At 41.8% G+C, this 26478-nt stretch overlaps 2 protein-coding genes and 1 pseudogene across 3 annotated transcripts in view; 2 read left to right on the forward strand and 1 right to left on the reverse strand.

The window, feature by feature from the left end:
* CNN3 (calponin 3) overlaps nucleotides 1–14372 on the forward strand; it is a 30869-nt gene extending 16497 nt beyond the window's left edge. The window contains exons 2-7 of the mRNA XM_036122690.2: nucleotides 8190–8311; nucleotides 8510–8576; nucleotides 9594–9731; nucleotides 10091–10207; nucleotides 11832–11978; nucleotides 13256–14372. Of these exons, the coding sequence (XP_035978583.1) occupies nucleotides 8190–8311; nucleotides 8510–8576; nucleotides 9594–9731; nucleotides 10091–10207; nucleotides 11832–11978; nucleotides 13256–13597 (933 nt within the window). The 3' untranslated portion in view covers nucleotides 13598–14372. The remainder of the gene's footprint in view (nucleotides 1–8189; nucleotides 8312–8509; nucleotides 8577–9593; nucleotides 9732–10090; nucleotides 10208–11831; nucleotides 11979–13255) is intronic.
* LOC118554834 (small ribosomal subunit protein eS7 pseudogene) lies at nucleotides 1103–1748 on the forward strand (annotated as a pseudogene).
* A 464-nt stretch (nucleotides 14373–14836) lies between the features above and the next one.
* Nucleotides 14837–26478, reverse strand: part of SLC44A3 (solute carrier family 44 member 3) — a 98744-nt gene continuing 87102 nt past the window's right edge. For both annotated transcript variants that reach the window (XM_036122686.2, XM_036122685.2), the window contains exons 13-15: nucleotides 18465–18602; nucleotides 16210–16446; nucleotides 14837–15024 (exon numbers count right to left, since the gene is read on the reverse strand). In XM_036122686.2, coding sequence (XP_035978579.1) covers nucleotides 14923–15024; nucleotides 16210–16446; nucleotides 18465–18602 — 477 coding nt within the window. In that variant the 3' untranslated portion in view covers nucleotides 14837–14922. The remainder of the gene's footprint in view (nucleotides 15025–16209; nucleotides 16447–18464; nucleotides 18603–26478) is intronic.

Below are 26478 nucleotides of genomic sequence, written 5' to 3' on the forward strand. Positions count from 1 at the left end.
TTGTTTTTCTCTGACTGACCTATTTCACTTAGCCTAATACTCTCTAGCTCCATCTGTATCATTGCAAATGGCAAGATTTCATTCTTTTTTATGGCTGAATAATATTCCATGATACACACACACACACACACACACCACTTTTTTTTTTAAAGATTTTATTTATTTGACAGAGCATAAGCAGGGGGAGCAGCAGGTGGAGGGAGAGGGAGAAGCAGGCTCCCCACTGAGCCAGGGAGCCTGATGTGGGGTTTGATCCCAGGACCCTGAGATCATGACCTGAGCTGAAGACGAGACGCTCAAGCAACTAAGCCACCCAGGCACCCAACCACTTCTTTATCCATTCATCTATGGATGTACACGGGCTGCTTCCATAATTTGTCTATGGTAAATAATGCTGCTATAAACATGGGGGTGCATGTATCTCTTTGAATTAGTGTTTTTGTATTTTTTGGGTAAATATCCAGTAGTGCAATTACTGGATCATAGGGTCGCTCTATTTTTAACTTTTGAGGAACTTCCAGAGTGGCTGCACCTGTTTGCATGCCCACCAACAGTGTAAGAGGGTTCCCCTTTCTCCACATCCTCGCCAACAGTTCTTGTTTCTTGTGTTTTTGATTTTTGCCATTCTGACCAGTGTGAGGTGGTATCTCATGGTAGCTTTAATTAGCATTTCGCTGACGATGACTGATGTTGAGCATCTTTTCATGTGTCTGTTGGCCATCTGGATGTCTTTGGAGCAATGTCTGCTCATGTCTTCTGTCCATTTTTTTACAGGATTATTTGTTTTTTGGGTTCACAGTCCAACTTTGAACTGTGTATATTCTAAACTGTGGTCTGAAGGTCAGTTTCTAGATAGAGAAGACAAAATTGACATTCTGTTTTTTCTGCATTTTCTTAATCATTTATTAGTTATGCTGTTTGCTTTAGGCACTGGCCCAACTCCTCTTAGGTTATTTCAAAAACTTTGTCAGTTTCATGGTATTGGCACATTGAGTCATAATGTCTTTGTATTTATTTGAGTATACGTATTTGGAGAGAAAAAATTGTGCTGGTGCCATATGCTGATACATTGATCTGAAGGTCCGGTTGTCCCTTTGAGAAAAGGACCCGACTTGAAAATGCTCGTAGGCTCTTCCTAGGCCAGGGCTCTCACCGAGGAGAAGGCCATGTTCAGTTCCAGCATGATCATGAGGCCCAATGGCAAGAAGCTGGATGAGCTGGAGTCCAGGCTCTCCTTGAGTTGGAGAGGAACTCGGGCCTCCGAGCCCAGCTATGGGAGATGAATATAACAGCAGCCAAGAAAACTGAAGTTGGCGGTGGTTGGAAGGTTCTTACCATCTTTGTTCCCATTCCTCAACTGAAATCTTTCCAGAAAATCCAAGTCTGGCTAGTCTTTGAATTGGAGAAAAAGTTCACTGGGAAGCATGTTGTCTTTAAGGCTCAGAGGAGAATTCTGCCTCAGCCAACTTGAAAAAAGCCATACAAAAAACGAGCAAAAGTGTCCCAGGATCTGCGCTTTGATAGCTGCGCGTGATGCAGTCCTGGAGGACTTGGTTTTCCCAAGCAAAATTGTAGGCAAGAGGATCCACGTGAAGCTGGATGGCAGTCTGCTCACAAAGGTTCATTTGGATAAAGCACAGCAGAGCAACATAGAGCACAAGGTTGAAACTTTCTGTGTTATCTGTAAGAAGCTCACCAGCAAGGATGTTAACTTTGAGTTCCAGAGTTTCCGTTGTAAACATAAATGATGGGGGGTGGGGGGAAGCTCGTAGGTGTCCCTCCTGTTTACCTGAGGCAAATATGGTTTTCCATATCTCTGGAATATATAATCATTCCCCATCAGATCTAAACACAGTTCACACCATAGAATGAGTCTCAGATTCTATAGTGACCTTGAGGAAGTCATGCAATCTACCTTGACCTTCTTATCCCAAGTGTAAAGGGATTTTCTCTCGAATTCCCACCTCTATCCCCCATAAGAAAGAATTTCTGCTTTTTAAAAAGTAGTTACTTCATTCTTTTCATCAGCAATAATCTGAGAAAGAATGGGAATTTGGGATGCAAAGACAGGCAGGAGTGAGCTTTGAGATGAGTGGTGATTGGCAGTATCCCAGATGAGTCCCAGTGGAACTTTTTGAATTGTAGACAATAAAGTGAACAGGTTGTGGTGGGGTTTGGTTAATAGAAAGCTTTGTACCTCTGCACTCAAGCCCATATAAAAGGAGAGCATTAACTCAGATGTGTCAGGCATTGAGATGCGTCCTTCTTTACCTGTGGAGCAGGCTTCATGCTCACAGTGGTCTGGGAAGGAAGACTACCTGTGAGAAATGGGGTCATCAGGATTAGGTTACTGACTTAGATCATACTAGAATTGGGAACACAGTTTTGGGAAGTTTTTAAAGTTTGACTTCAAGGCCTGTGATCTTGTTTGTTGTATCTATAATGTGAATGAATACTTTAAAAATTTGCAAAGGTGTGTGGGGGGGTAGGTAAGAAAATGTTAGAGCCTGTTCATTGTCTTGCATGAGGTATCAAGAATGGCAGATAATAAGAAGGGAAGAGGCATCATGGTATTTCAGATGGAAATCTATTTGGTCCTTATATTAGGACAGTGGTGGTCCCAGTGGATTCTGTTCTTTATTTTATGGTTTTATTTTTAAGTCATCTCTACACCCAACGTGTGGGGCTCAAACCCACAACCCTGAGATCAGGAGTTGCATGCCCCACCAACTGAGCCAACCAGGCTCCCCTCTATTCTTTATTTTAAATACTCTACATTATTTTTATTATTATTATTATTACTACTACTACTACTACTATTACTATTATTTTGCAAATGTCTTAACACACCTTAATAGGTATTTGTTGGGGCACCTGGGTGGCTTAGTCAGCTGGGCATCCGACTCTTGATTTCGGCTCAGGTCATGATCTTAGGGTCTTGGGATCGGGCCCCCGCATGGGGCTCCATGCTCAGTGTAGAGTCTGCTTGTCCCTCCTTCCCTCTGCTTACATGCGTGCGCTCTCTCTCACAAATAAATAAATAAATAAAATCTTTAATAGGTGTTTGTCTTCTTCCAATAGAATGTAAGCTTTTCAGGGCAGAGACTTTGCCTTTGAAGCTAACTGGTATGTATGTAGTAGCCACTTGAATGACAGACAGAAGGAGTAATGGAGAAGGACGCTGACGGAAGAACCCATGGGGCGCCTGGGTGGCTCAGTCGATTAAGTGTCCAACTCTTGTTTTTGTCTCAGGTTGTGATCTCAGGGTGGTAGGATTGAGCCCTGAGTTGGGCTCCACCCTCAGTCTGCTTAAGACTCACTCTCTCTTTTAAAAGGTGGGGCTGCCTGGTCGCTCAGTTAGTTAAGCATCTGACTTCAGCTTGGGTCATGATCTCAGGGTCCTGGGCTTGGGCCTCAGCGGCAGGCTCCCCACTGGGTGGGTAGTTTGCTTGTCTCCCTCTGCCCCTCCCTCTGCTCATGCTCCCTCTTTCTCAAATAAGTAAATAAAATCTTAAAAAAAAAAAATTTAAAAATCCACAACACAGGAACATCTGAAAGAGAGGGGAACTGCTTTGAATATGATTGTACTTAGAGGGTTTGGGGTAATGCTGGATTATCTTGGTGGCGTGCAACAGGGAGCCTAGTGATTTGGAATTGTCTGCTTCCAGGTTTTACCACGCACTGTGATAAGAATACAGTGTGGGGAGTATATGGGAAAGACACGTCTTCATTCTTTAGTAGATTCTAGAACATCCCTGGGCATAAGTAGGGCCCTCAGACAGTTCTTGTACATATCTATATAATCACCGCCCCTCATGCTGGGTGCACCCCCACCTTTTCACTACATTGCACTTCGGCTGAGTGCTCCCTGCTTATGCGAGGAAGCACCATAAAGCAGGGCAGGAACTGCACTTTGGGATCTCTTGTTGAGATGGTTTTGAAGCTCGATGTCCCTCCCTGCTCTGATTCTGCTGGGGGAACTTCTCAGACCTCAGTGCCTGGGAGGGATGCCTGTTGGCAACCAGCAGGCTCTCATCTGATCGGGTGCCTCTCTACTGCTACGAAGCGTAGGCCCTCCGGGCTTGTGCTCGTGAGGCTCTCTGATTCTCGTGCTGTTTTATACGTGACTCACTCTAATGTATGTGTGCCCATGGAAGAAGTGGCAGAAGACAGGTGCTTATCTCTGGGAAGGGAATGGGATGGTGGGGGGGCGGGGACGGGCAGGTGAAGAGAGACTTGTGCGTTTTCATGGTCTCAGTGCTTCTCAACCTTGTTTCCATCATCCCTTTCCCAAAGAAAGTCTGTAGAAGTTTTTCCTAATTGCTTCCTGACTCCCACCACATTTAGTACAAAGGAATAGTTTGTTGGGGAGGGTCACAGATTCTTGTAACGTCTCCAGGGGTTTTCACCGCCCACCATGAGAACCTATTTTCACCCCTTTGAGGGGGGCAGGATCACCCCCATTGAAAATGCACTCTACATACTTCTGTACCATTTATTATTTTTTTAAACAAGTGTTATTTTAGAAATCCAAAAGAACAGTCATGCAGCTAGACAGGATTGAGCTGCCTTTCATCCAGAGGGTGACTCCACACTGTTGTTCTTCGTTCCGAGAAGTGAGGGGGGAGGGCAGGAAGGGCAGAATGCTGACGCCACACTTGGCCCTAGCGTCAGCCCCAGCAGGGGAGGAGGGGGCGGGCAATGAAGATGCCAGCAGGGTGGGAGCAGGACAGGCAGGAGGGCAGTCACCTGGCCCCAGTGCCCCAGAGGCCTTTTTCTGTCTTCATTTTCTTCACCTCTTGAATGTATGATCATATTCGGCAAGGGGGATGTTGGTGAGCTTTAGTGAAGAGCTCGCAGCAGGTGTACCCAGTCAGGGTACCTAAGTCACTGGGAAGTGTGCCTGCCTGGGGGGGGGGCAGGGCGCTGGAGAAGTGGTGTTCAGTGGTGTTGGCGCGGGGGGGCGGGGAAGAGGCATGGCTGAGAAGAAGGGGGCCGCTGTGCACTTGGGCAGAAACTCTGAGAAAGTGGCTTGGGAAGATCAAATCTTGGGGAAGAGTGAAGAAAATGATGTTTATAAATAACTTGGAAGAGCGATTTTTAAAAAAAATTTTATTAACATATAATATTTATTTCAGGGGTACAGGTCTGCGATTCAACAGTCTTATACAATTCACAGCACTCACCATAGCACATACCCTCCCCAATGTCTATCACCCAGCCACCCCATCCCTCCCACTCCCCTCCACTCCAGCAACCCTCCTTTGTTGTTGCCTGAGATTAAGAGCCTCTTAATGGTTTGTCTCCCTCTCTGGTTTTGTCTTGTTTCATTTTTCCCTCCCTTCCCTTATGATCCTCTGTCTTGTTTCTCAAAATCCTCATATCAGTGAGATCATATGATACTTATCTTTCTCTGATGGACTTATTTCGCTTAGCATAATACCCTCTGGTTCCATCCACTTCGTTGCAAATGGCAAGATTTTGGGTTTTTTTTGATGGCTGCATAATATTCCATTGTATATATATACCACATCTTCTTTATCCATTCATCTGTTGATGGACATCTGGGCTCTTTCCATAGTTTGGCTATTGTGGACATTGTTGCTATAAACATCGGGGTGCACATGTCCCTTTGGATCACTATATTTGTATCTTTGGGGTAAATACCCAGTAGTGCAATTGCTGGGTCGTAAGGTAGCTCTATTTTCAACTTTTTGAGGAACCTCCATACTGTTTTCCAGAGTGGCTGCACCAGCTTGCATTCCCACGAACAGTGTAGGAGGGTTCCCCTTTCTCCGCATCCCCGCCAACATCTGTCCTTTCCTGACTTGTTAATTTTAGCCATTCTGACTGGTGTGAGGTGGTATCTCATTGAGGTTTGATTTTCTATTTCCCTGATGCTGAGTGATGTTGAGCACTTTTTCATGTGTCTGTTGGCCGTTTGGATGTCGTCTTTGCAGAAATGTCTGTTCATGTCTTCTGCCCATTTCTTAATTGGATTAGTTCTTTGGGTGTTGAGTTTGAAAAGTTCTTTATAGATTTTGGATACTAGCCCTTTATCTGATATGTCATTTGCAAATATCTTCTCCCATTCTGTCATTTGTCTTTTGGTTTTGTTGACTGTGCTTTTGTTTGTTTTGCTTTGCTGTGCAAAAGCTTTTTATCTTGATGAAGTCCGAATAGTTGCTTCCCTTGCCTTTGGCGATGTGTCTAGGAAGAAGTTGCTGCGGCTGAGGTCGAAGAGGTTGCTGCCTGTGTTCTCAAGGATTTTGATGGATTCCTGTCTCACATTTAGGTCTTTCATCCATTTTGAGTCTATTTTTGTGTGTGGTGTAAGGAAATGGTCCAGTTTCATCCTTCTGCATGTGGCTGTCCAATTTTCCCAACACCATTTGTTGAAGAGACTGTCTTTTTTCCACTGGACATTCTTTCGTGCTTTGTCGAAGATTAGTTGACCATAGAGTTGAGGGTCCATTTCTGGGCTCTCTATTCTGTTCCATTGATCTATGTGTCTGTTTTTGTGCCAGTACCATACTGGGAAGAGCGATTTTTAAACAAATCAGAGTGAAATTTCCATGATATATTAAGTAATTTTGATCCTGGCTATATTGCGCAGTGTTAGTTGTCTTACTTATTTCAATGTAAACTCAATGAATTTCCATTTATAATTCTGGTTAAGTAAATCTACAGCTTAAATAAATTATCCATTATTCTGCCAGAGGAATAGCGTCATTTCCCGAACTTGAGAGGAAAATGCGTATCAAGGACTGCTGTCTCACTAAAGGACACAGTGATGAGTGGAATCATCTGTCTGCGCCTCTTGGTGGTGAGGGTCCGGGAGAGGGTTCACCTGTGGAACTAGAACTTGAAGGGCCGCTCCATAACAAAAACATCATCAGACTATTTATTTCACTAATGGAACCTAATCATGTTTTACAGAAGCAAATGTTTCTGTGTTCATTCCCATTTCCATGGACGCTGCATCAGTTGGTTGCAAGTGCGTCATGGTCTCCATCCCCCTGGGAGTTGTCTGCGTCTTGGTGGCATTTTCACCTGTGTAATGAGAAGAAAAATGACACCTAATCTCCTCTTCTTTCCAGCTGTGTTCTTCTCCTTAATTGGCTGACTGGCCTCTTTAATATTCCTAGGACAAGGAATAGCTTGAGAACTTGAACGTGCGATTTTTAACAATATTTTGTGTAAATTTTATTTTTTTTTTTAATTGAGGTTTCTGGTCTAAGTATGAACAGATCTTTGAAAATCTGTGTGCAGGGCGCCTGGGTGGCTCAGTTGGTTAAGCGACGCCTTTGGCTCAGGTCATGATCCTGGAGTCCCGGGATCGAGTCCCACATCGGGCTCCCTGCTCAGCAGGGAATCTGCTTCTCCCTCTGACCCTCCTCCCTCTCATGCTGTCTCTCATTCTCTCTCGCAAATAAATAAAATCTTAAAAAAAAAAAACTGTAGTAGGTTTTAGCATGTATAATAGTATAGTATCTGTATTGCTAAGTTGCCTTTATCATAGAATTCTGTAAGTAAAGAGTTAAATTTTTTTTAGTTTTATTAAGTGTTTGGATGTCAGGTACAATGCTAGGTCTTCACGGTCTCAAAGTGACTTCTGCGAGGAGTCTGTAGGATAGAGACTACATAAACAGAGCTGCAAGGACAATAATTAGTGTAAGGAGTGTGTGTGTGTGTGTGTACATGCACAGTGTGCATTTGGCTAAACAGAGGCATAGAAACGTCTTGGCCAGTTAAATACTGTGTAAAAATAGTTGCACTTGTCAGAATTCTACTGCCCTCTTTTTTTGGGCGGGGGGGGAATGTGGTAATTAATGACTTAATTTTTAAAATTTAATATGGCTGGTGCCATATTGTAACATGCTGTTAACTCTTGTTACTTCCTGTGTGTCATGAATGGAAGTCTGTCTTCTCTTGATCCATAGTTTCTCCTCTATCCCAGTTCTCTCCATGTACTATTAAAATTTTGTGTAACAACCGCCTTAACCAAAAATTTTTTATTAGTTACTCAAGCTGTAATAGTTGGTTAGATTTGCCAATGAACTCCAGTGAGTATAATTTACAGCATGTCACAGTTGTGGTCTTAATGGATAATAAAAGAGCAAGTTGAAGTCAGCAGTTTTTGATGCTTTAGTGAAAATTCTTCCAAACTTGGTTGACTTGTATTTCAGATCGCTTCCAAGTATGATCATCAGGCAGAAGAAGATCTTCGAAACTGGATAGAAGAGGTGACAGGCATGAGCATTGGCACCAACTTTCAGCTGGGCTTAAAAGATGGCATCATCCTCTGCGAGTAAGTTGTGGCCATTTCTGTTCTTCCGGTTCTTTCCACGGGCTTCTGTGTCGTTCTCCTTCCCAATCCAGGGTGTCAAACCTTGATATTTCGCAAATGATTTTAATGCTTCCTTTACTGATGCAAAAGGAACCAGCTTTACATGCCAGTCCTTGTTTTTCTATGGACAATAAACGTCACCTACACTTTTCTTTTCAGGCTCATAAACAAGCTACAGCCAGGCTCAGTGAAGAAGGTTAATGAGTCCTCGTTAAACTGGCCTCAGGTAATAGTCAAATCAGCAACCTCCAGTTATTCTGCATGCAGCAAAGACTTGATTCGTTTTAAAACAGACATTTTAGGGCGCCTGGGTGGCTCAGTTGGTTAAGCGACTGCCTTCGGCTCAGGTCATGATCCTGGAGTCCCGGGATCGAGTCCCACATCGGGCTCCCTGCTCGGCGGGGAGTCTGCTTCTCCCTCTAACCCTACCCCCTCTTGTGCTCTTTCTCTCTCTCACTCTCTCTCTCAAATAAATAAATAAATAAAATCTTAAAAAAAATAAAAAATAAAAAAAATAAAACAGACATTTTAGCAGAAATTTGTATACATGGCTATATTTTTTTACCTTCCATAATTACTTAGAATTAGTTCTGTGATTATCAGATGCTTAGCTTAGGAGTTTCCTTATGTTTAGTTTATCTACTCTCAGGATTCAGCACAGCTTATATGGAGAAATACAACCTAGACCATAAGGATAAATGAGGGGAAAAATCAAGCAGTTTAACATAACTGCTAATGGTTGACTGTAGAACACCGTATTAAGCAGTCTTAGTTCATGAATGGGTGTGATTAAGTAAAATTGGATATTTTGAGTATGTGTTTTGAGATAATAAGGAAAACAGCAATTAGTAACCACAAAATTTATGTTTAAATTAAAATTAAAACATAAATTATTAATGTGAGTAATCATGTACTGTTTGACAAAATCTTAGCCCTGGATAGCCCTGACAGAATCACAGGATTCTTAAAATCATTGTAAGGATGATCTTGCCTTCAAAGAACTGAAAAAAACATGACTGCATGAAAATATTAAAAACACCATTATGTGACCCACTATGAAATACTCTTCACTCTTTCCTTTTCCAGAGACAGCTGTGCTTAGTATGTATCTGGCCAAGAAACCTTGCCAAGTAGCTTTCTGCCTGGCATCTTACAACTAACTAGTCGTGAAGACTTAGAATTCTTAGATAATGTGAATGTCCGTATTTAGCTCCCAAAGTTATATGACTCTTTTCCTTTATAGTTGGAGAATATTGGCAACTTTATTAAAGCTATTCAGGCTTATGGCATGAAGCCACATGACATATTTGAAGCAAATGATCTTTTTGAGAATGGAAACATGACCCAGGTTCAGACTACGCTGGTGGCTCTGGCAGGTCTGGTACGTATGTCTTTAATGGCTGATTTTAAAAGTCCCACCATGTTGGTGATGAATTGCGTCTTTTATCTGCCATGGGAAACCAGGCTAGGCAGGGAGGGGCCTCTGTCTCCTTCATAATTATTAGCTCTGTGGAAAGGCTGCTGACATCAGCTGCCTCATAAGAGAGCTTAATTAGAATACTTATGTTTCAGAGCTACATGTATTACTGAATGGCCTTAAGTAGGTTTTTCACCCCTAGTTTGAGTATTACCTAGTGAAGCCTTTATCTCTGGACAGTATCATTTCTTTGTTGTTGTTCTGTAAAAACCGTTGGCATCTCCATTTTAGCCTTTTTAGTTAGTGTGCAAATTTCTCTCTAGGCTAAAACAAAAGGATTCCATACAACCATTGACATTGGAGTTAAGTATGCTGAAAAACAAACAAGACGTTTTGATGAAGGAAAATTAAAAGCTGGCCAAAGTGTAATTGGTTTGCAGGTAAGTAATGTATTATTGCTTGATCAGTTACTTCTTCAGTATCATTAATTCTCACTATGCCAAGTGTGTCTCTCATAAGTAAGGAATGGGTAAGATACATCATAATGTAGGTTTTGGGGATGGATATGTAGTTTATGTAATTTATGTCCATTTAAAGCCCATGAGACATTGAGGATGGTTTTAGAAGAAACCTCCAGCATGCCACTGGACTTTACAATTGTTTCTCTAGGAAATGCTTCCCCCCCCAATTACATTGTCTTTATTTTTAAGGAAACGTACTTTATAAATTCCTAAATGTTATTGACCAAATTACAAAACCTTAGTGCCAAAGTTATTTATTTGCATGGTACGGTAGCCAAGTGCTATTAGAAATACTTAGTTCAGGTTTTTTGGTTATTTTTTTTTTTTTTAACCCCCCTTCACCTTGTTCCCCTGGAGGGTGTCACAAAACCACCACTGCTAAATGTCCAGTATGCTAAGGACTTTACTACCTCTGATACCTGCCCCTCTGTTGACTGAATCTATGTGAGGTGAATTTATTTTTGTACATTACAAAATTGTACCTGGTAAGAAATTGGAAACCTGAAATTCCAAAGACTAGTCAGTTGGTTAAATTATAACTTAACAAAAGGAACTCTAGAGTAAGGTCAAAATGATAGTAAAATACTATGGTCATTGGGATCACAGTTTTAAAGATGCACATGCATTGATACATACACAGATACAGAAGATAAAAAACCTAGAAGGATACGCACAAATGTTTGCAGCTAATATCTGGGTGGTAGGTTTGCAATGATTTTTTTTCCTCCCTTTTTAAGGAAAAAGACCAACAGAAATGTGTCCCCAGCCAGTAGAACTGTGTGTACCAGTTGGTCTTAAAGCCATATTCTCAGTGGAGAAGAGAATTATTGTTCCTCTGAACTTCACATTCCTCATTCTTTCTGTGTGGCTCTTTTCCCATGAAGATGTTGGTGATTTGGATGAAACTTTAAAGAAGCCCTTGTTGGGCGCCTGGGTGGCTCAGTTGGTTGGGCAACTGCCTTCGGCTCGGGTCGTGGTCCCGGAGTCCCGGGATCAAGTCCCACATCGGGCTCCCTGCTCAGCGGGGAGTCTGCTTCTCCCTCTGACCCTCCTCCCTCTCATGCTCTCTGTCTCTCATTCTCTCTCTCACAAATAAAAAAAAAATCTTAAAAAAATAAAAAAATAAAAAAATAAGCCCTTGTTGAGCTGCCAGAGAAGAGACCTGGCATTTGCTATCACATTTTCTACAAACATCTGGAGTAGAAAAGCATAGTGTCTAGCCCGAGAGTGCTTTTGTCCCTTTAAATGGCTGAAGCAGGTACCTCTTGGTTTGCTTCACTGTGCTGTAGACAGTAGGGAGGAGAGGAGCAGAGGAAATTAATTACTTGTAATTCTGCCCTGTAAAAACTTGTTGAAAATTTTCTTTTTAACGTGAGCACCTTGAAATTTGTGAAAGCATGGAGATTCTGTATCTCGCTAGCCTCGCTCGGCACAAAAAGGGACCTGTCAATCATGCCCCTCCACCTCTTTAGAGGTAGTTTTGTTTGTCATAGATGTTGTTGACTTCTGATAATCAGTGCTCATTTTATTTTTAACTTAAAAGATGGGAACCAACAAATGCGCCAGCCAGGCAGGTATGACAGCCTATGGGACCAGGAGGCATCTTTATGATCCCAAAATGCAAACCGACAAACCTTTTGACCAGACCACAATTAGTCTGCAGATGGGCACCAACAAAGGAGCCAGCCAGGTAAGGACTGTCTTTTTATACTTGCAGCAAAGAGTACAGAAGGACTATTTAAATTAGCACTTACCTCATTCTTATTTAACTAAGTTCAGAGGAGGGTGTTTTTGTATGGTATGTTTAGAGAGTACATTCCTTCAGGAAAGTAGGTTTTGCTGAGAAAGCAAAAGAATCAGAGGACCTTTTCTGTAGCAACACAAGTATGGTGTGTGGCTCATGGCTTTTGTTGGCAGTTAGAACAGCCGGCCTTTCTACCTGACCGGAAGAAAAAAGATAAGTTTATTACGGCAAGTGTATTTCTTGCTCCAAATCCAAGTAAATTGCTCATTCGAATACCTCGGACTTTTATTTTTATAGGCTCCCTTAATTAACTTGGTAGGTACAATTATCTGGAGTTCTAAGGAGGATTTAGCCAGCATCTCTGTTAAATGTGTGACTAGGAGTAGGTGGAACTGTAGCCTGGTGAGGAGGCCCGTATTCTAATACCACGCAAGATGCAAGTATGTCCTTGTTAAAAATAGATCAGCAGCACCTCACAAGGAGGTTCCCTTAATCACCGGAGAGCAGGCAGGCCTCCCATCCCCACAGGAGTAGAGAGAAAGTGTGAAAAAGCTTTTTCCTAATGACCTCAAGATGAGATTTACCGTTTGCCCTTTCTGGAACATGTCCTGCCCCGTCTCTCATAGCTGCCATTCAAGTCTACTTTTTTTTTTACCAGTTAAATCTGGAAGTGTCTGCTTGGCCTAAAGGGAGAAATGAGGTATGAGTTACGGTACTCGTGGCTGGCTCTTGGAGACTCAAGCCCTTAAGGACTGGTTGGCATAATTTCTGTTCAATGTGTGAAGAGCTTCTGAAATCGGTGGCTCGGAGAGTGTATGTGGTCCTAATAGGTACTCGCCTGTAACCTTCCAGGCTGCCCACACTACGCTGTGTTTTTACACTCTTTACATCTAATCCTCTCCTAAATCCAAAGTGGGTGGTATTTTCTTCATTTGCGTATGAGAAACCGAAAACTAAAAGTAAGTTAGCTGGTTTTGAGGCCACATAGCAGTTTTATAGCACAGCAAGGATTTGAAGGGAAGGGCTGAGCTAGCTTGAGAGCCGGTGAATACTGCTTCTTAAGAAAGATTCGGCACCAGGATTATTCAGTAAGCTCGCTTTACCCCTGAAATGAAGGTATTCCGTGAGTGTTCCCACTCAGTGTGAATTTCATAATTTATGGAATATTCCCAAGAACAGACCTGAGCCGCAGTTTTCACTTTTCTCCTCTGTTCTGATACCAGGCGGGAATGTTAGCACCAGGTACAAGAAGAGACATCTATGATCAGAAGCTAACATTACAACCGGTGGACAACTCGACAATTTCTCTCCAGATGGGAACCAACAAGGTTGCTTCCCAGAAAGGAATGAGTGTGTACGGGCTTGGGCGGCAAGTGTATGATCCCAAATACTGTGCCGCTCCCACAGAACCGGTCATTCACAATGGAAGCCAAGGAACAGGAACAAATGGGTCTGAAATTAGCGATAGTGATTATCAGGCAGAATACCCAGATGAATACCATGGAGAGTACCAAGATGACTATCCCAGAGATTACCAATATGGCGACCAAGGCATTGATTATTAGATTGACACAGAGGAGCTCAGTATTTAGCCCATTGTTTTTATTCAGTGAGAACCAAGCTAGCCTTGAGTAATTTTTATCTTGTCTTCCTAAAACACTATTATGCTTATTGTACCTAAAAGAAATACTGCCTTACATACATTCCCTTTTCCTTTTTCTGTCTCTTCCCTAAATAGTTGCCTTTTAGTGCTGTAACAGTTCAATCCTACAGCAGAAGCAATAACTCGCATATGAAGTAAAAAGGAATACTGTGGGAGGGGAGTACTCTTGTACAGCCAATTCTCTTATTCAAGACCTATGCATTTTTACAATCTCCATAATAACCTGGGATTTTCAAAGACAGGAAGCTTTTTTTTTTTTTTTTTAACAGTTTAGTACTTGGTTTCTACGAGGAGGACTAAACTCATGCTTATAGCTACATGTGGTCTTCGCCAACTAAATTTAAGATGCAGCATTTTAGAAATTTACATATCAATGTCTCTACAGTATTGTTTGCTAATTTTTAAATAAAGTCCTGATCCGTGTGCATTTGTGATTATATGTGTACTCATTCTCTTCCCTGAACTGACAAGATCTTTTCAGAGCCGTGTTTCTAAAGGAGCGCTTACAAAATGGGCCCGCAGACGTTCAGGTCCGGGTGGTGCGTCCGCTCTTCCTGTTTGTGCCAATGTATCGATGTAGAGTTGCTCTGTGCTCTTCGACTGTATTTATTGCTGCATTTCTCAGCGTAAACTTATCCCATTGTATTTTTTATAAATAAATATTTTTTTTGAACATTCACACGAGCCACAGGCTGATTATTTTCTGGCTGACTTCCAGATAGATAGATAGATAGGTGAAGGCAGATTTTAAAACGTCCTCTTTTCCCAGTACTAAGTTACTCTGTCATTGCTTGACTGAATCCACACGACAACACACTCTCTGCTTGGGACCGAGGCTTAGCAAACAAACCGAAGGGACCTGCCCACTGTACACAGTCAGTGATTGCCAAGATTCAAACTGTTCTTTGACCATGATCTGACCCTTGCTTATTCCACTGAGAAGCACATGCCTCCAATTCATCCTAAATCCAACCTGGAATAATTTTAAAGTCATGCTGAGGAACATTGGTGGGGACTGGGTGGGGGTATTTTATATTCATATCCTAAGTGAATAAATATTAATAAATTAGGAGTAGGATCTACTTTTATGGTATTTTCTGGTATTCTAATGGCCAAACAATAAGGACAAAAAAACGAAGAATAGGGTCCATCAGCCTTACCATTTATTCTGTGAATGACTCTTAGAAGAAGGCAACTTTCCAGGGACAGCTAACCAATGGGCACCTATCACACCACAGGCTGGAGTTCCATGCCCTCCTCGTTCCTTAATGAGTGCTCAGCTCCCTGTGCCCTCACGGCGTTTACTCTGTTGATCCTTTTTACAAAACTCTGAAAAACAAAAATGCGGGAGACCAGTGTTATGTATCCGCACTTTTGGCAACCACTTACTTGACCATATCATTCAGGGGAATGTAATCCTTAAAGTTTTCCCTGTTGAATTAAAATATTTTAGGGGGGGAGATTTCCAAGTGGATTTTTAATCGGCAAAGTGCAAGTCAGAGAAAGAAGCCCCAGTTAGCTTCCTGCCACCATCAGAAACCATTTCCTTAGGGTACATACAACTAAAGTGCTATTTGTTTTGTTTTGCTATTGTATTTTTAGGTTTTATATGGAGGTGGTTGAGAATACATTTAACTTTAAAACCAGAGAAGTGCTTGTTAAACTTCAGTGCCTGGCTGAACTGAGGAGTGCTTTGAATGCTGTTTCAAAGCCAAAGGGCTTTGGGGCCAGCTGGCTCAGTCGGTGAAGTGTGCAACTCTTGATCTCGGGGCTGTGGGTTCGAGCCCCACGTTGGGTGTAGAGATTACTTAAAATCTTAAAAAAAAGCAAAAGGGCTTTAACACTTAACTTTTATGGCAACAGAATGAAAGAAAATTACTAAAACACCACTTCACCCAGATAGCACAGAGACTTCATTCAGTTGTTAAAATATCCCTGTCTACACCTGATAAGACAAATAAGCAACAACTGTGTTGGAAACAGCTGCCTGTTCTTCGCAGATAGAAGCCGAATGGGACTTGACAGGGTGTGGCTTCTCCTGCAGCGGTGGGCCTCGGTTAATAAGGGGCCTGAGAACCGCAGATCTGTCGGTTGCCACGTGTGTCCCCTAAAGCCCGCAGGGGAGGACATGACGCTTGAGGAGGCAAGAAAGCTTTGGAGAAAGATCAACTGTTAAACCTCCAGGCCACCTGAAAGGCCAGACCAAGCCTATAGCACCAAAGGGACTTGGACTGCTGTGTCCGGAACACCTGCCCAAGGTCATGTGGTCCGTATTCATTGTTCAGCTTCACTTCTCTCCAGGGAGAAGGGCTCAATGAGGGAAGTGGGTTCAGCCTCAGGAAACAGAACCCAAACCTCACTCCGGACATTCAGGCTGTGTGGTAGAAGCCCACAGAGCCCCCTGGAAGAGAAAATGAGGCGAGGTATGAGCCCCCTTTATGTGCGACTGACTCTCTTACACTTTGGAGATTTTGAGGACTGAGATGGCAACAGGAAGTGAAATGTTTGGCTTACCAGAAACTCTTGGTCCATAAAGTAGGGCTTTTCTGACGATCCATCATTTGTTTCCAGGTCAACAGCAAAACACAGGAAGAGTGCATCCAGCACAGTTTCAAACACAGATAAAAAACTATGGGCTACTAAGTAGGCAAAAAAAGCAACCAGCAGCAGAGGGATCACCCACACCTGGAGTGCACGGTTGTAGTTAAATGCCATCAGTCCTCCAAAAATAGTGAAACACACCACCAACACCTGTCCAAACAAGAGTTTGTTGAAAATCTTTATAAATTGGTTGGTTAGAATATTTTAGAAATGATTTTTGTCAGTTACAAGCAATAATTTCATATACATGCATATGTATGTGAGTGATTGTGTGTGCCCTATTATAAAGAATGCTTGTCAGAAAATGTCGTTACAGTGAAATTAATAAAAAAAGAAGAGCCGTGATACCAAAAGAAGGCCCAGTTAATTTGGAGGAGGGGGAAGAGAGTTGATGTATTTACATTTTATCTGTAGACATGATGATACTTCAAAAGTTTTAGTTTCTTCATTTGATACCCCCATAAGCATCTTCATTTAAAAACTTTTTAGTAAGTGCCATTTTAAAATAATGGTGCAACAATCCATTGAGTGGATATACTGTAGTTTAATATGTGATTGTTTTTACCACAGGGATTAAAGTGGAATGGCATTCCAATGCTGGCAGGGGAGATAAGAGGATTAATCCAGGCTCTTGCCATATGTAATTATTTCCAGCAACATAATTATAGACCCATGATGTACCCAATTCTTTAACAGATAAAATGGAGTCCATCTGGAATCCCCATTGCCCTTGGATAGCCACAAAGATGGACATGAATGTCTGAATGCTACTTCATTCAAGAAATACAGGGAAATGGATTATTGCCTAAAATCCTTTTATAAAGACTTAAAAGACTTTTTGGAAGTAGTTATTAGACAACATATCACCCACAATCTTACCAAACTAACATAAACAATATTATCCGTTTAACTACAACTACAAAGATTATTTAGTCTGTTTTGAAAGGCATAATCAGTTTGTGCTTCTAGAGCTACTGTTGCATGAAAAATCTTGGGCCCAGCTGAGCCTTACAAAAATGTGCAACTAACATACCACCTGCGAAATCCACACATGTTATAACTTGTTACTGACAGTTAACTCTCATAGTAATGCACCAGGGACCTTTACCAAACGCCAGAGGCACAAAATGCTAAATGAGCCAGGAGTCCTTATTTGACTTTGGCCAGGTCACAACCAGAGACCAAGATCTTTTTCACTTTGGGACACCACCGAAGGTCTCAGCATTCAAGTCCTTGAGGATGAATGGCTGGAAGCAGCCAGCATGTCCAGCTTGGAATAGTGAAGATGTGGCAGGAAGGACAGGAGGTCTGTGGTCAAGAATCTGAAGGGCGGGCAATCAAGTGGAAGTGGGATCAGGCAAACAGGTGTGCAGAATTAGGCCCAGTGGGTGACAGTCACATGGAAAGGGACATACCATGTCGTGTAGTGTAAAGAACCCTCAGCTCAAAGCATGGTCATTAGGGACTATCATACCACTTTCATCAATATTTCAGTTACTCTTCCCTACAACCTAGAAAGGCCACGTGTTCTCTTTAGTTAAGATATGAAGACTGAGGTTTGGAGTTGTCAAGGACCCCAACAAGTTCAGGGCTTGTCCTTCACACCATGACATGGAACTCTAAGATGCTCATTCACTGCACTGCATACAAGACTACATACAATTCCTTGAAAAATACTATTCAGATGACAGCGGAAATGCACCTCTGGCCCCACTTGGGACGTTAACAATCTGTCTTTATATTTGTGGACTTAATGCCCTTAAATAATACAGACCTTGTATTAGGTTCCAATACTATCCCCTTATATTTTATCACGAAAACCCCAGAAAATACATCCATTTTATGAGGCTAGTAGCATTTTCATTTTAGATATGAAAAAGTGGGACTCAGAACGGTAGAGAGAATTGAGCATAGCTAAGAGTTAAGGGCTAGGATTCAAATCATGACTTTATCTATTGGGGGATCCTGGACAAGTTATTAAACCTTAGTTTTCTCATCTGCAAAATAAGATGCCTCACAGGATGAAGGATTAAATGAGAGAATGAAACACAGCATCCACCAGAGAGTAAGCACTCAAGAAACATTTGTTCTCTTTCCAAGCCTTGCTGTATGGCTTAATGTTTGAATCCCAAGTTCCTTTATTTATTATTTTAGTGAAGACATCTCACCTTTCCTAGAAAAATTACGAAGTCTCCAAAGCAGTTAACAGATGTAAACTGACTTGAATTCTTGGATAAGAGTTTGAGTGCGTCTTGTGCGGATGTACAAAAGTCTGTCCCGTTAATGGCTGTTGCAGTGTAGGCATTCTGAAACACAAGACAATGATGAAAAAGATGAGGATTCTTACACTGTTTCAGAGATAATAGAATGACAATACAGACTTATTTGCAAAATAAAGAAAAATGGTTACTATACACCATCTCTACCCATAACAAATCATTTCATTTGGAAAGTCCCCGTCCAGTCTCTGATTATAGACACATATGTTTTCATACAGTAGCGGCAAATGGAAAAAATAAACAAGTATTTCTGGTCAGTATGGTAGATGGGACATCCCACTACAAACACATGGAAATGATGGGTAAAGTGTCCACTTTTTTTTTTAACGCACAGCAGAGTTTGAGGGCAGAGAAGGAAGTTTAGGTGCTAGAACCAAAGCAGACCCTAGCAGTTAATGAGAGCTGAACTCACAGGCTCTTGATGGGCAGGAAATCAGTAAAGGCTTTAGAGGTAGGGGGCCAGGGACTTAACCCCTTAGGGTAAGAAACAATATTCAGGCCCTTGCTAAGGAACTGAACTCCCAGCATAAATTCAGACTCAACCAACCATCCCGGGAAAGTGGTTGGTACAGAAATACACGATCTGCCTGGGACCACTGAAATTATACTAGAGTCTGGGCAGGAGCAAAGCAAAACCACTTCCTTGTAAGCCAGGGAATGGTGGAGTCCCACAAACAACCACCCTTGAAGACAAGTAATGCTCATAGGAAAACTTTTCCGATGGCCCAAGGAAAAGAACATCACAACAGACAAGAGAATCTGTACCCTGAGAACAGTCTGAAGGTATTTAAGAAAGTATGTTTAAATGCTGGGACAATGGGGGGCACCTGGCTGACTTAGTAGGTACAGCATGTGACTCTTGGTCTTGGGGTCGTGAGTTTCAGCCCCATGTTAGGTGTAGAGATTAAAAACAAAATCTTAAAAAAATAAAAGATGCTAAGACAATGGAAAGAATAGTAGGAATGAACAGCTTGGTATGAAAAGTGAAGAGGAAGAGTCAAAAGCAAACCAAGTGGAAAGTTTAGAAATGAAAAAATATACAATTTAAGTGGCACAGTATCATTACATACCTGGCTTTTTTCCTTTATATAATAAGCATTTTCATGTTCCTCCATGGCTTTTATAATTTTAATTTTTAATAAATACATGTTCTATCAGGTGTGTGGGTAGCTAGGGCATATCTAGACTATTCCAAATATTTTGCTATTATAACAACTATGCAGGGGCGCCTGGGTGGCTCAGTTGGTTAAGCGTCTGACTCTTGATTTTGGCTCAGGTCATGATCTCAGGGTCGTGAGATCCAGCCCCGTGAGGGGCTCTGCACTCAGCGGGTAGTCTGCTTGAGATTCTCTCCCTCTCCCACTACCCCTCTCCCAACTCGCACACACTCTCTAAAATAAATAAATCTTTAAAAAAAAACAACTAGGAGAGAGGGAGCAAGATGGCGGAGGAGTAGGAGACCTGGATTTTGTCTGGTCTCAGGAATTCAGCTGGGTAGGGATCAAACCATTCTGAACACCTACAAACTCAACAGGAGATCGAAGAAAAGAATAGCAACAACTCTCTGAACAGAAAAGCGACCACTTTCTGGAAGGTAGGACGTGCGGAGAAGTGAATCCGAGGCGATATTCGGGAGGATAGACGGCGGGGGAGGGGCCTCCGTCGGCAGCTTCTGCAAGTGATAGAGCCGCAAAGCACAAAATCGGAAATTTTAGAAGTCTGCTCCGCTGTGGGACGTCGCTCCGGTGGCTAAGTGGGGGGTGGAACCCTTGTGGGACAGTGTGGTCTCAGGACCCTCGGGGTCACAGAAAGACCGGGGGTGCCTGAGTGCGGCAGAGCTCCCAGGTATCAGAGCGGGGAAGCCGGCTGGAGAGACGGAGCCCAGGCGCGGGCTCTCAGCTCCGGGTTGCCATAAACCACGATCCGCAGCACAGTCAGGCCACTGCTCCTCCAGCAGGGACCCAACAAGCGGCAGATCTGGGGAGACTCCCCTTCCTCCCCCGGGAGGAGCGGCATGGGAGCCCACGGCAGCGATCTGCTGGGTTTGGAGACTCCACACGGGGTCGGGTGCCAGAGATAGAAACGCGCGGTCACAGGCCGGGTGAGCACGGAGTGCGGCCGGAGACCGGGGAGACGGGAGTGACTGACTGCTTTTCTCTGGGGGCGCACTGAGGAGCGGGACCCCGAGTTCTCGGCTCCTCCGGGGCGGAGACTGGGAGGCCGCCATTTTCACTCTCGGCCTCCAAAGCTGTACTGAAAGCTTGCAGGGAACAAAAGCTCCCGAGAGCAAACCCGAGCAGATTACTTAGCCCGGACCGGGCAAGGGCGGGGCAATTCCGCCTCCGGCAAAGACATTTGGGAACCACGGCAACAGGCCCCTCCCCCAGAAGATCAGCGAGAACCGCCAGCCAAGACCAAGTTTACCGATCAATGAGAACGGCAGAACTCCAGCGCTAGGGGAATACTGCACATAGAATCCATGGCTTTTTTACCATGATTCTCTAGTCTTTCAAAATTAATTTTTTTTTAACTTTTTTTTTTTTGAATTTTTCTTTTTCCCTTTTTCAACCAACATCTTATCAATCCCTTTTTTAAAAAACATTTTTATTTTTCATTTTTAGAGTCATATTCTATCCCTTCACAGTAGTTACCCGTATTTTTGGCATATATATGTAAGTATATATATATATATATATATATAAGTTGTTCTCTCTTTAAAATTTTGAGATAGTTTCTTCTAACAGATCAAAATATACCCTAAATCTCTAGTGTATGGTTTTTTTCTACTCCCCTGCCTGATCACATTCTCTCCCTTTTTTCTTCTTCTTTTTTTTTAAATCCTCTTCTTTCTTTTTTCAAACAACTTCTTATCAATTCCTTTTATAAAATTTTTTATAATTTCCATCTTTACAGTCATATCCCATCCTTTCATCATATCAACCCTTATTTTTGTACATATGTAAGTTTTTCTTTCTTTAAAATTTTGGGAGGCACTTTCTTCTAACAGACCAAAATACACCCAAAATCTAGTGTGTGGCACTGATCTATATACCAGCCTGATCATATTTGATCATATTCTGGTTTTTTTTTGTTCTGTTTTTGTTTGTTTTTATCTTTATCTTTTTCTTTTTCTTTCTTTTTCTTTTTTCTCTCTTTCCCTTTCTTTTCCCACTACTTCAGGTCTGTTCTGACTTGTTTAGAGTATATTTTCTGGGAACGTTGTTACCCTGTTAGCATTTTGTTCTCTCATTAATCTATTCTCCTCTGGACAAAATGACAAGACGGAAAAAATCACCTCAACAAAAAGAACAACAGGTAGTACCGACTGCCAGGGACCTACTCAATACAGACATTAGTACGATGTCAGATCTAGAGTTCAGAATCATCACTTTAAAGATACTAGCTGGGCTTGAAAAAAGCATGGAAGTTATTAGAGAAACCCTTTCTGGAGAAGTAAAAGAACTAAAATCTAACCAAGTCGAAATCAAAAAGGCTATTAATGAGGTGCAATCAAATATGGGGGTGCTAACTGCTAGGATAAATGAGGCAGAAGAGAGAATCAGTGATACAGAAGACCAAATGATGGAAAATAAAGAAGCTGAGAAAAAGAGAGATAAACAACTACTGGATCACGAGGGCAGAATTCGAGAGATAAGCGATACCATAAGACGAAACAACATTAGAATAATTGGGATCCCAGAAGAAGAAGAAAGAGAGAGAGGGGCAGAAGGTATAATGGAGCAAATTATAGCAGAGAACTTCCCTAATTTGGGAAAGGAAACAGGCATCAAAATCCAGGAAGCACAGAGAACCCCTCTCAAAATCAATAAAAATAGGTCAACACCCCGACATCTAATAGTAAAACTTACGAGTCTCAGAGACAAAGAGAAAATCCTGAAAGCAGCTCGGGAGAAGAGATATGTAACCTACAATGGTAGAAACATTAGATTGGCAACAGACCTATCCACAGAGACCTGGCAGGCCAGAAAGGAGTGGCAGGATATATTCAGAGCACTAAATGAGAAAAATATGCAGCCAAGAATACTATATCCAGCTAGGCTGTCATTGAAAATAGAAGGAGAGATAAAAAGCTTCCAGGACAAACAAAAACTAAAGAAATTTGCAAACACGAAACCAGCCCTACAAGAAATCTTGAAAGGGGGTCCTCTAGCAAAGAGAGAGCCTAAAAGCAACATAGACCAGAAAGGAACACAGACAATATACAGTAACAGTCACCTTACAGGCAATACAATGGCACTAAATTCCTATCTTTCAATAGTGACCCTGAATGTTAATAGGCTAAATGCCCCAATCAAAAGACACAGGCTATCAGATTGGATTAAAAAACAAGACCCATTGATATGCTGTCTGCAGGAGACTCATTTTAGATCCAAAGACACCCCCAGATTGAAAGTGAGGGAGTGGAAAACCATTTACCATGCTAATGGACACCAAAAGAAAGCTGGGGTGGCAATCCTTATATCAGACAAATTAGATTTTAAACCAAAGACTGTAATAAGAGATGAGGAAGGACACTATATCCTACTTAAAGGGTCTATCCAACAAGAAGATCTAACAATTGTAAATATCTATGCCCTTACATGGGAGCAGCCAATTATATAAGCCAATTAATAACAAAAGCAAAGAAACACATCGACAACAATACAATAATAGTGGAGGACTTTAACACCCCCCTCACTGAAATGAACAGATCGTCTAAGCAAAAGATCAACAAGGAAATAAAGACTTTAAATGACACACTGGGCCAAATGGACTTCACAGACATATTCAGAACATTCCATCCCAAAGCAACGGAATACACATTCTTCTCTAGTGCCCATGGAACATTCTCCAGAATCGATCACATTCTAGGTCATAAATCAGGTCTCAACCGGTACCAGAAGATTGGGGTCATTCCCTGCCTATTTTCAGACCACAATGCTTTGAAACTGGAACTCAATCACAAGAGGAAAGTTGGAAAGAACTCAAATACATGGAAGCTAAAGAGCATCGTACTAAAGAATGAATGGGTCAACCAGGAAATTAAAGAAGAATTAAAAAAATTCATGGAAAACAATGAAAATGAAAACAGAACTATTCAAAATCTTTGGGATACAGCAAAGGCAGTCCTAAGAGGAAAGTATATAGCAATACAAGCCTTTCTCAAGAAACAAGAAAGGTCTCAAGTACACCACCTAACCCTACACCTAAAGGAGCTGGAGAAAGAACAGCAAATAAAGCCTAAACCCAGCAGGAGAAGAGAAATAATAAAGATCAGAGCAGAAATCAATGAAATAGAAACTAAAAGAACAGTAGAACAGATCAACAAAACTAGGAGCTGGTTCTTTGAAAGAATTAACAAGATTGATAACCCCCTGGCCAGACTTATCAAAAAGAAAAGAGAAATGACCCATTCAACAAAATCATGAATGAAAGAGGAGAGATCACAACCAACACCAAAGAAATACAAACAATTATAAGAACATATTATGAGCAACTCTATGCCAGCAAATTCGATAACCTGGAAGAAATGGATGCATTCCTAGAGATGTATCAACTACCAAAACTGAACCAGGAAGAAATAGAAAACCTGAACAGACCTATAACCACTAAGGAAATTGAAGCAGTCATCAAAAATCTCCCAACAAACAAAAGCCCAGGGCCAGATGGCTTCCCAGGGGAATTCTACCAAACATTTCAAGAAGAATTAATACCTATTCTTCTGAAACTGTTCCAAAAAATAGAAATGGAAGGAAAACTTCCAAACTCGTTTTGTGAGGCCACCATTATTACCTTGATCCCAAAACCAGTCAAAGACCCCATCAAAAAGGAGAATTACAGACCAATATCCCTGATGAACATGGATGCAAAAATTCTCACCAAAATACTAGCCAATAGGATCCAACAGTACATTAAAAGGATTATTCACCACGACCAAGTGGGATTTATCCCTGGGCTGCAAGGTTGGTTCAACATCCGCAAATCAATCAACGTGATACAATACATTAACAAAAGAAAGAACAAGAATCATATGATCCTCTCAATAGATGCAGAAAAAGCATTTCACAAAGTACAGCATCCTTTCTTGATCAAAACTCTTCAGAGTATAGGGATAGAGGGTACATACCTCAATATCATAAAAGCCATCTATGAAAAACCTACAGCAAATATCATTCTCAATGGGGAAAAACTGAGAGCTTTCCCCCTAAAGTCAGGAACGCGGCAGGGATGTCCACTATCACCACTGCTATTCAACATAGTATTAGAAGTCCTAGCCACAGCAATCAGACAACAAAAAGACATCAAAGGCATCCAAATTGGCAAAGAAGAAGTCAAACTCTCACTCTTTGCAGATGATATGATACTTTATGTGGAAAACCCAAAAGACTCCACCCCAAAACTGCTAGAACTCATACAGGAATGCAGTCAAGTGGCAGGATATAAAATCAATGCACAGAAGTCAGTGGCATTCCTATACACCAACAACAAGACAGAAGAAAGAGAAATTAAGGAGTCGATTCCATTTACAATTGCACCCAAAACCATAAGATACCTAGGAATAAATCTAACCAAAGAGGCAAAGGATCTGTACTCAGAAAACTATAAAATACTCATGAAAGAAATTGAGGAAGACACAAAGAAATGGAAAAACGTTCCATGCTCATGGATTGGAAGAACAAATATTGTGAAGATGTCAATGCTACCTAGAGCAATCTACACATTCAATGCAATCCCCATCAAAATACCATCCACTTTTTTCAAAGAAATGGAACAAATAATCCTAAAATTTGTGTGGAACCAGAAAAGACCCTGCATAGCCAGAGGAATGTTGAAAAAGAAAAGCAAAGCTGGCGGCATCACAATTCCGGACTTCCAGCTCTATTACAAAGCTGTCATCATCAAGACAGTATGGTACTGGCACAAAAACAGACACATAGATCAATGGAAAAGAATAGAGAGCCCAGAAATGGACCCTCAACTCTGTGGTCAACTAATCTTCGACAAAGCAGGAAAGAATGTCCAATGGAAAAAAAGACAGTCTCTTCAACAAATGGTGTTGGGAAAATTGGATAGCCACATGCAGAAGAATGAAACTGGACCATTTCCTTACACCACACACAAAAATAGACTCCAAATGGTTGAAAGACCTAAATGTGAGACAGCAGTCCATCAAAATCCTAAAGGAGAACACAGGCAGCAACCTCTTCGACCTCAGCCGCAGCAACTTCTTCCTAGAAACATCGCCAAAGGCAAGGGAAGCAAGGGCAAAAATGAACTATTGGGACTTCATCAAGATAAAAAGCTTTTGCAAAGCAAAGGAAACAGTCAACAAAACCAAAAGACAACCAACAGAATGGGAGAAGATATTTGCAAATGACATATCAGATAAAGGGCTAGTATCCAAAATCTATAAAGAACTTATCAAACTCAACACCCAAAGAACAAAGAATCCAATCAAGAAATGGGCAGAAGACATGAACAGACATTTTTCCAAAGAAGACATCCAAATGGCCAACAGACACATGTAAAAGTGCTCAACATCGCTCGGCATCAGGGAAATCCAAATCAAAACCTCAATGAGATACCACCTCACATCAGTCAGAATGGCTAAAATTAACAAGTCAGGAAACGACAGATGTTGGCGGGGATGTGGAGAAAGGGGAACCCTCCTACACTGTTGGTGGGAATGCAAGCTGGTGCAGCCACTCTGGAAAACAGTATGGGGGTTCCTCAAAAAGTTGAAAATAGAGCTACCATATGATCCAGCAATTGCACTACTGGGTATTTACCCCAAAGATACAAAAGTAGGGATCCGAAAGGGTACGTGCACCCTGATGTTTATAGCAGCAATGTCCACAATAGCCAAACTGTGGAAAGAGCCAAGATGTCCATCGAGAGATGA

The sequence above is a fragment of the Halichoerus grypus genome, chromosome 5 (genome assembly GCF_964656455.1).
Source record: "Halichoerus grypus chromosome 5, mHalGry1.hap1.1, whole genome shotgun sequence".
NCBI classification, from domain to species: domain Eukaryota; kingdom Metazoa; phylum Chordata; class Mammalia; order Carnivora; family Phocidae; genus Halichoerus; species Halichoerus grypus.